Source organism: Myxocyprinus asiaticus, chromosome 4 (assembly GCF_019703515.2).
Source record: "Myxocyprinus asiaticus isolate MX2 ecotype Aquarium Trade chromosome 4, UBuf_Myxa_2, whole genome shotgun sequence".
Classification (NCBI taxonomy): domain Eukaryota; kingdom Metazoa; phylum Chordata; class Actinopteri; order Cypriniformes; family Catostomidae; genus Myxocyprinus; species Myxocyprinus asiaticus.
In genome coordinates, this window is record NC_059347.1 from 44645236 (window position 1) to 44655466 (window position 10231).

At 37.7% G+C, this 10231-nt stretch overlaps 2 protein-coding genes across 8 annotated transcripts in view; one reads left to right on the top strand and one right to left on the bottom strand.

Annotated features, from left to right (window-relative positions):
- The window catches only part of LOC127439961 (EMI domain-containing protein 1-like), a 123440-nt gene extending 116822 nt beyond the window's left edge, over nt 1–6618 (top strand). For 3 of the 5 annotated variants that reach the window (XM_051696282.1, XM_051696284.1, XM_051696286.1), the window contains 2 exons: nt 3676–3766; nt 5036–6618. In XM_051696282.1, coding sequence (XP_051552242.1) covers nt 3676–3766; nt 5036–5172 — 228 coding nt within the window. In that variant the 3' untranslated portion in view covers nt 5173–6618. Of the gene's footprint in view, nt 1–3377; nt 3463–3675; nt 3767–5035 lie in introns of those variants that run through there. The other 2 variants (XM_051696283.1, XM_051696285.1) reach the window with 2 other exon arrangements.
- On the bottom strand, nt 6071–10211 carry LOC127439963 (rhomboid domain-containing protein 3-like). Of its 3 annotated transcripts, none has more exons than XM_051696287.1 (5): nt 9607–10211; nt 9138–9521; nt 8908–9037; nt 8564–8809; nt 6071–7281 (listed from the first exon to the last, which is right to left on the bottom strand). In XM_051696287.1, the coding sequence occupies exons 1-5, from the start codon at nt 9767–9769 to the stop codon at nt 7122–7124; spliced, it is 1083 nt and encodes a 360-aa protein (XP_051552247.1). In that variant the 5' UTR covers nt 9770–10211; the 3' UTR covers nt 6071–7121. The 3 variants fall into 3 exon arrangements, 2 of the variants coding, with proteins under 2 accessions (XP_051552247.1, XP_051552248.1); XR_007897029.1 differs by having other exon boundaries at nt 7133–7281; nt 8338–8809; XM_051696288.1 differs by lacking the exon at nt 6071–7281 and adding an exon at nt 8108–8482.
- Nucleotides 10212–10231: the final 20 nt, after the last annotated feature.

Genomic DNA, 10231 nt, shown 5'->3' on the forward strand with positions numbered 1-10231 from the left:
CCTAGACAGAGTTTGGGGGTTTCTGAACTAGTCTCAGATTATCATAAAAGGGCATAATCTATTGTGAATGTGTAATTGTGTTGTTACCGTCTCTTTTTTTGGGTTGGTTGGTGATTGGGGGTGTCTCTGAGTGTTTCCCCTGTCCTCTAAAGCTGTCTGATTCCTGTTCGTTACAGTCTCCACAGCCACCAGTCTCTTAGTTTTCAGTTTGGGCATATACCCAACACACAGAGAAGTTAAATCTTTTCTTTGTTGTGCTGTCACAACAAAAGATGAAACACTATATTACTGTTAGAACTGAAAGGAATAGTTCACCCAAAAATGAAAATTCTCTCATCATTTACTCACCCTCATGCCATCCCAGATGTGTATGACTTTCTTTCATCTGCTGAACACATATGAAGAGTTTTAGAAGAATTTCTCTTTTGGTCCATACAATGCAAGTGAATGGGAGCCAAAATTTTGAAGCTCCAAAAATCACATAAATCAGCATAAAAGTAATCCGTAAGACTCCAGTGGTTAATGTGTTCAGAAGTGATATGATAGGTGTGGGCGAGAATTTTTACGTTTTTTTTTTTACTATAAATTCTCCTCCCTGCTAAGTCAATCTCCACTTTAACTTTCACATTCTTCTTCTTGTGTTTTTTGTTATTCACATTCTTCATGCACATCTCCCCCTACTGGGCAGGGAGAAGAATTTCTTGCATAAAAGAGCTTAAATATTGATCTGTTTATCACTCACGCCTATCATACCACTTCTGAAGGTATGAAATAAAACACTGGAGTTGTATGGATTACTTTTATGATGCCTTTATGTGCTGTTTGGAGCGTCAACATTTTGGCACCCATTCACTATGGACCTACAGAGCTGAAATATTCTTCTAAAAATCATAATTTGTGTTGTGCAGAAAAAAGAAAGTCATACACATCTGGGTTGGCATGAGGGTGAGTAAATGATGAGAGAATTTTCATTTTTGGATGAACTACCCCTTTAATTTTGTATTACATTTTAAACTGATCGAAGCAACCAAACTGCTGGAAGTGTGTAATTTCTGTGCCACTAGCATCAGTAAACAGAATGATTCCCCAAACACTCCACATATTTACCATATGTTGGACAAACAGATAGCCTCACCCCAAACTCACACCATTTGTTGAGCCAATTTGTCTCTGTTGGGAGAAATGTTTTCTTTGCCCTACAGAGCCACAGACAGTATGTTTACATGCGCAGTTATAACCGAGCTACGGCGAGGATTCGCGTAGTCAAGCTACAGTCTTCAGCTGCCTTTCCAGGCATGAAATTTAATATTTCGAAGTAGAAAATAACTACTTTGAAGGAAGAACACCAAAAATGCTCAAATATGTCCTTTGGAAGATGCGCACAATGGCAAGGACAATCATGGTCCAATTAACTTGTATAGATGCTGGATAAAGTTGAGCTACAATCATATTATCTAGGTCTGGTAGTCCGACTTTGCAAAAATGGGACTGGCATGATTTCAGTCTGCCTAATGCATTTAAAGGACATTTCCAGGCTAATTATTGTTTTAGTCTGACTAAAATCAAACTTTTAAAGTGCATGTAAACGTCCTGAGTGTTTATACTTTCCACAGGAATCATTCTACGAATGGCTCCCTTATATCTGTTGCTGCATATTAATCTGGAAATGGAGAGGATTTTAACACTGAAAATTTACACATTTCACCTTTAAACAAAACAACAGAAAAACAAACAAGAACAAAATCATTTCCAAGTTTGGAAGGTGTGTATGTATGTTTTGTGTATATGCGTCATTTTAGCATTTATAGGGACAGCGGTGTTGGTATGTGTTTGAGTGTGTGGGTGGATACAGCTATCCCTCAGTGTCCCACAACGCATTGCTGCATGATCCCATCTCATCCTTTCGCTTGTGATCTTCCTTTTTGCCTCCTCAACTCACATCTAACCATCCGATTTTGAGTATAGTACCTTCGGGTGACTATTAGTCAAACCCAATGTCTTGTTTAAAAAGTTCCAGTACTTGATCATAACCTCACATATCACTCTGAAGGGCGTGCTATATGGAACAGCCTCCTAGTTCACTACAACTTGACTTATAGTTTTCCGTCGACACAAGATGTGGGTCATTTGTGTGTAATTAATCATATGACAGATCATTCAAAATCCTATAGGTATAACTTCTCTGCTGTATGTAGACTTTCCTTGGAGATACTGTATATACAGTGCATTACACAAACAAAGACCATACCTCTACTCCGAGATTAATTTCTTCACATTTATCAATGTGAAACCAAGTGCTCTTATGATACCGTTGAGAAATATTCTGGACTGTAGCCATACTTACATCTCTTAATGAAAATGGTATATTTTCAAGGAACTATATGATATATTGTTTACTGTTTTATTTGGCTATGTGAACTACTTTCAGCTCTCACAGGCACTAACCTTTACATCCATAACTCTTTCCCAAGTGCATATCTGTTCATCAATAACAATGTTGTTCTAACATGTGCTTGTGCTTAGGACTGTTGGGTAGAATTTACTGTATGTGATGAATTTCTTTAAAATGTTGAAAAAAAAGCCTACCAAAGCCACATAACTATTAAAAATCTAACTTTTAAATATAATTATATACATATAATACTATGTTAGTATATATAGCACATACTGTATAGGCCTATTATGTACTTTTCAGTAAAACAGCATAGATGTGTTCTTTTACACCTGTAGTAAGAGTATACTGATGTTTGTCATGTCCACATGTACTTATTCCATGAAAAAATTACAGTCTGAATTCATTAGGTATGTATCATATGGAAATTATTGACTGGATCTGACTGGACACCTGTGGTCTGATGTAGTCTCATTGTGAGCTAATGCTGGTGGCTTTGGTGTAAGAGCATCCTTTAGCTTGAGATGAGCAGACTAAAGACTAAAGTGTGTGCAGAGTCAACGGAGTACAATAATTGTACAGATGACCCAGCAATCTCTTTGGTTTTAATGAAGCTGCTCACCTCCTGATCTTTGAATAGTATAGTCTGAGTGCACTGGGAATGTTGAATGCATGTTCAAATCTAAACTGATTGAACATTTAGTCTTGATTTGCTCTAAGAAGCCTTTGGCCTGGCCTGAACAAAATGCATGCTGTTTTGTCAAACATTACAGCATGGCTGCAGAAAAAAATAATAATAAAGATGGACAGTGCTAAATCTGATGGTGTAGTTAACTGAAGTTTTGTATGGAGCTGAGAACTTAACCCTCTAACTATGGTAATGGATTTGAATTGAAATAATGGATTAACAGAATGACTTTGCATCTTGGCGAGCACTTTGTTTGGCATGTGCTCAATACCTTGACAGCTGTATCTATCTCCACAGGGGGATGGGATACACCAAATCCGCGAGGCCCTGAAGATCTTAGCCGAGAGGGTTTTAATCCTCGAGACTATGATCGGTATCCATGGTGAGTAGAAGGCCAGAAGTAGGGTCAGGTTCAAAGGTCTAGACCTGAGGTCAGAGATTTCCGTGCCGTATTTACCTCACAACATCTTTGGAAAGTGAGATTGCGGAGCAGAGTGTGGCGGAGGACAGGGGCCAAGTACTCGGAAAGTGGCACCTTTACCATAAGCCCACCCCCCCCCCCACCATGCTTGTCAAAACTCTTGATCTTTGATAGGACTTTAATTTGAAGAAGTTCCAAGACTTGCAGGCTGACTTAGAGCTGCTGGCTCGCAGGGTGCAGCTGCTGGAGGCGATCATCTGGCCAGGTAATGCCCGCCTCGCCTTGCCTAACAAGTCAATCTATTGACATCTATTGGCCAACTAGAAGTCCAGCACATAGGAAGCCAATTTGAAATGCAGGAATCACAACAGACTCCAAACCTCATTCAGGGCCAGCAGCATTTCCCAGTAGAGTTTTTAGTATTCTTATATTTTTATAATGATACACAACCACATAAGTAGCGTGAATACAGGTAAATTGAGACACTTTTTTTGTCAATGAGATGAATAACAAAAATATTTCCACTTTACCTGTATTCATCTATTTTGTAGATGTTTTCCTATCCATAGCAATTATAGTACATTTAGTACAGAGATGGAGCAACCTGGGAACAGTACCTTCCTTAAATGTACAGAAATTAGGGGAACCCCAGTAAATCTCCAGTTAATGAATTGCCCCTTCTGAAGTTTGAACCAACAACTGTCAAGCTATTTGCATAGATCTTTAACTACCTCATCATATGATTGAGGACCCATTATTACCTGCCGAAACAAAACCATTTTAAAGGGATATTTCACCCAAAAATGATGATTCGTTCATTATTTCATTCGTTCATTATAGACTTTTTTTTCTACAGAACACAAATGAAGATTTTTTAATAAGGCATGAGGTGTTTTATCTATACAATGTAAATCAATCGGGTCCAAAACTTTCAAGCTCCAAAAAGTGCATAAAGGCAGCATAAAAGTTATCCGTACAACTCGAATGGCGTAATCCATTTCGTCTGAAGGTGCATACGAGAGCTGGTAGAAAGTGAAGATTTTAGGTGAATATTGACTGAATTTTTGCTTTGTTTCTCACCCAGTTATCATATTGCTTCAGAAGACATGGGTTAAACCATTTGAGTCATATGGATTACTTTTATTGTGCATTTATGCCCTTTTTGGAGCTTGGAAGTTTTATCAACCATGTTGATTTACAATGTTTGGACAAAAACAGCTAAGAGATATTCTTCAAAATATAATCTTTTGTGTTATGCAGAAGAAAGAAAGTCATACAAGTTTGGGATGGCATGAGGGTGAGTAAATGATGAGAGAATTATCATTTTTGGGTGAACTATTCCTGATGCACATGAGTACCACCGTTCCTCTTCTGAAATTCAGCAAAGGTGATCTCCACGTCAAACATATGCAACTGTGATCTGATAAAATTAACTTCATCATTGGACTACTATTCATCTGTTCTCCGATGCCAGTACAGTACATAGCATAATAGATAGGTGCTTAGTTGCCTCAACTCTCTCTTACTTCAACAGAACCAGATCTAGGGTCAGGAGATGGTCTATTTGGCACACCGTCTCCAGACGTCTACCGGATTAAGAGGGCAAGAATTTCATCATTCCGGGTCAGCTCACCCTTAATCACCGCTGAGACCAAGGTTCAAGGGAAGTAGTCTTCATATTCCAAAGAGTGAAGCCATTGTTTCCTTCTAGATTCCATCATCTGTAAGTCAGCTGAACTGGTAACACCTAAGCAAGTCTCCTGAAACACACATTTTACAGATCCAATAACCAGCTGTGATAACTGCTTTGGAATATTCCATTTAATCAAAAAGGGGGAGACACCTCAGGGAAGACCAAATGGTGCTGTATCAATTAACCACCTCTGATGGGACTCTGTAGGTTCCTAGCACCTCTCCTCTGGAAAATTATGTGCACAATGGTTTGCCTTCTTGTTGTGTCACTCTTAAATAACCAAATGAAAAGAATCAGCCTCAGAAGGAATACTTCAACCTATTGTCATATACTCATTTAACATGAAAAAGGAAATAAACCTGTTTTAAAATATGAAATATATAGAAACTGTATTGAGGCTTGTACAATTGTCTAAACATGCATGGGCAAGAAGGGTACATGGAGATGAAGAACAGTTTAGTGAGAGTATCAAACAAAACATTATTAGTTTTTCCAGCTGCTAAGAGCTCATAACTTCAGCAAATTTTACTGTATAAGGAAAATGCACATATTCAACACAAATAAATGAAAACAAAATTGTTATTCAGCCAAACTCCACAATGACGAAAAACTGAAATTCATTTTATATTCTCTTTTTGACATTAAATGCACTATGTAAGATAGAGAAACACTTTGTTTTTCAAAGAGGAAGGACATAAATGTCCAATCTGAACATGTGTAAACTTTAATATTGCAAAACTCAATAATAGAAGAATGCCTTTGTATTTTTCTCCCTCATAGAAGTGGACTGAAACTGTAGCTAGATTTGGATTAGCGAAAACATATTATGTGCGTCTGTTTTTTATATATATATATATATATATATATATATATATATATATATATATATATATATATATATATAAAATTTGCTAAAAGATGTCAGTGAGCAGGGGTTTATGTGGTTCTGAATTATATTTTCAGATTCTCCTCTTTTTAAGCATAGGCAAATAATTATTACACAAAATTAAAAATAACAGAATCCCTCAAAAAAAAAAAAAAATGCAATTGCATGAAGTAGAGAAGTTTGTGTCTCAAAACCTGATATAAGGGGAAGTATGAAAAGTAAACATGGAACTTGAATTCTGTTTTTGCGTTTCATGCACGCCTTTCCATCACAGTTATGTGCACATAGGACTGATTTCCTTCCTCAAGAACTTTCTTTCCATGACTGTCTTTGTATTCCTATATAAATATTGTTATATTAATTATTTATAGATGATTATTAGCAGTTGATGTTTTCCTTATTCTCTATATTAATTAATGTATCATCACTTGTATTTTTCCATTTTAAAACTGTGTGAATTTGTCTTGCCAGTGTGCAGTCTTACCAAATGTTGTTAAAAACAAAATAAACTTTGTTGTGTGTTTCTTTTGTAATACAATCCACATTTTCATCAATACTTTATACAGCAATACTTTTTGAATATTTGGTAATACAAGCTATTACGCTGACAAGATGACTAAAAAAGGACTCATACTGACATTTGCACATGCTCTTCCTGGCCTGACAACCTGCTAATGCGGATTTAATGACATAGTGTCAGTGAAGAGGTTTTTTGGATCATAATGAACATCCACGTCTCATCCATTGGGACAATTTGATCACTGCTTGGAGTACATTGTTTTCCATTATTTAAACTTTAATCATAATAGCTGCCAACACCATAATAAAAATATATTAATCTTCCACACCATCCATCATCAACTGGACTCCACCCAAGAGTTATGAAGTAACTGATAAATGCATAGTAACAGTTCATCAGGTCTCTGCCTTGTAGACCAAGATCAATGCCATGCTTAACTCAGTGCAAGTAATGGGATGATCCAAAGTCAGTGCCATAAAACAACTTCGAAAAAGTCCATAAATGTTCTGAGTATCCCTGAGCTATGATGACGGTGACTTCTTGCCTTTAGAGATGACCACTGCCTCCTCCCCAATCTGATCATCGATAAGTAAAGAAATAGCTCCATCCAGCTGCCCAGTAGCAGCAAGAGCCACAACAGCTTTCTCTGTAGGGAAGCCCATCTTCTCCAGCTGTTGCAACCTGAAAGGACAAAAGTTTGTTCTTTAAATGCATAGACAATACAGGCTGCATTATGCAAGACACTATAAACCATTATAAGTTCATTGCAAGGTTCCCATCCTTTTAGACCAATTAAATTCCATGACTTTCCCCTGACTTTTCCAGTATATATATATATATATATATATATACACACACACACACAGTACTATGCAAAAGTTTTAGGCACTTGGGAAAAATGTTGCGTAGTGAGGATGTCTTCAAAAATAATGCCATAAATAGTTTTCATTTATCAATTAATGTCATACAAAGTTAAGTAAACATAAAAAAAGCTAAATCCATATTTGGTGTGACCACCTTTTGCCTTTAAAACAGCACTAGTTCTCATAGGTACACCTGGACACAGTTTATCTTGGTTGTTGGCAGATAGGATGTTCCAAGCTTCTTGGAAAATTTGCCACAGTTCTTCTATCTATTTAGTCTCAATTGCTTCTGTCTCTTCTTGTACTCCCAGACAGACTCAATATTAAGTGGGGGGCTCTGTGGGGACCATGCCATCTGTTGCAGGGCTCCCTGTTCTTCTATTCTATTTGCAGAAGAATTGTTTGGGACACTAAAGCTGAAAATATATATAACCATCTTAAGACAAATGTTTTTGTGAAGCATCTTATGTGCCTAAGACTTTTGCACAGTACTGTGTATATATATATATATATATATATATATATATATATATATATATATATATATATATATATATATACACACACAATTTTATTTCAGACAGATTCGTAAACCATTTTTATGTATTCTTTGACTCACAAATCAGACATCGATATTGCTTGCGAGCAAGTTTTAATCTACACAAGAGCAAAATGTATTTGATGAGATCATTTTAATACAGAGGGAATCTAGAAACATTTTAAAATGTATAATCACAACAGACATTTCCATGACATTTAAGATTCTACAAATTTCAATGACTTTTCCAGGCCTGGAAATGGAAACCCTGTAATAATACACCCAGCTGATACAACTGTATAATTTGTCTTGTCAGACAAGTGTATACAAACATACATTTTAAAGACAATAAAAGGTGTTTAAGCTTCAGAGCAACACTGTGACGAGGAGGAGGGAGTGGCCGGGCCGTGAGGGTGAACAGCCAGTGCTGAATCAGATGATCAGCTGGAGAGCGAGATAAGGGGGGACGGAGACGCTACTTCTGGAGAGAGAGAGAGAGAGAGACGCATGCAGCCACGCAATGAAACACAATTTTATCTGTTCACATGTACACTGCACTAACCGTAATGAAGATACAGAGGACTTGGGTACTTCCACTTTATCCGCACCCTCAGGTGCATCCTGTAGTGATGCTAATATCCCAGATCTTAGCATCTGCTCCTCTAACAACTGCGCATCTGTTGCCAACAAAGACTCCTCATGCCACTCAGACACAGAATTTTGCCATGGAAGCACATGTGAATGATCTTGCAACTGGGATCTACTGACTGATGGCATGTGTCCCATCTGAGTTGGCTCAGGCTCGGGTCTATTACACAATAAAATAATGCTCATTATAAACTGCACCATTTCAGAAAAATAAAAAAGCTTTTAAACTTTGAATATAAGCAAAAAGCTCACAATAACCTTTCGGAGGGGCTGATGTTAGTTGGCAGGTGTGAATGAGAAATAACAGGGATGTAGGCCCATTTTGGCAAGCAGGCACAGGCACCCAGTCTCTCTGACTGCTGCAATATATCAATAAACTCTTTACTGTCTGCATAATATGTTAAGGGTAACACGTCACCTGTCACAAAATAAACAGACCAATTCATCATCACTGGAATGCCAAAAAATGATATTAGTGTCAAGGATACAGTTGAGTCCCAGGCAAATGGCATAAAAGTGCAGCAGGCCTGGAGCACTGGGAAGCAGAAAAAGGTTGAGCAGCAAGAAAAACCAAGGCAAGAACCAGACAGGAACATGACGCAGGACTCTCCTCTGCTTCACCTGTCCACACTGAGCTGTGAACAGGGCCAGGTGAGTGGCTGCGTATCCACTGATCCTGCTGGCTTCATCCCCGGTGACAAAGAGAAAGAGGGCATAAATGGGAGGAAGAAGCACAGTGGAGAGGAAGGACAGGGCGAGGAAGACGAAGGTGCCCCATCTCCTCTCCTGACAGGGTCCGAGCCACAGCAGCAGAATGATGTTGTAGAGAAAGGAGGTTAACTCCTCGTGACTTAAGGCGTAGAAGATGAAATCTGTAAATGCACAAGGCCATTATTATCTCAGTGTCCTGCATATGATGAATCTGTCTTAAAAGAGTATTATTAGTGTGTTGCTTACCATCAAATCCAGGAAATTCACCACCTGGTCCTAAACTCAGGCTGGCGTGGATTCCAGAGAGCCAAGTCAACAAAATTGACATGGATATTAAAAATGTACCACAACAAAATCCTGGACGGTTGGAACCAAACCAAATCCATGCCAAAAAGATATGATCAAGCATTGTAAATAGAAAAATGCATCACTTGATGGGTTGTTATTATTGAACGCATGTATCTAGATATGTATTGCAAGTGGATGACATGTATCCATGCTTTAAATATTAAACACTTGGTTCTGCGCGTCAATGCATTATCCAGTTTTCTGTAGCATCCTAAGTTCTGTTTGATATTATAATAATAAATAGTACCAACTTACACAAGATACCAGTGTCATTTCACCACCTTTTTATTTTGACAGCGAACAACTTCCTGCTGCAGACTAGCGCATTAAGAGCCTTGGGATTAACTTCTTTTTTGGAAAACGTTATAAATGTGTATTTAATAAATAACCTTGATTACATTGTTATTAAATAGTGTAATGATCAATTTAGTTAACTATACACGTCATCAGACATATAAGATGTACGTAGTTACAATCACCGACGGACTGTCCATTTTACAGTTCCACCCCTCTGCGCCGTACA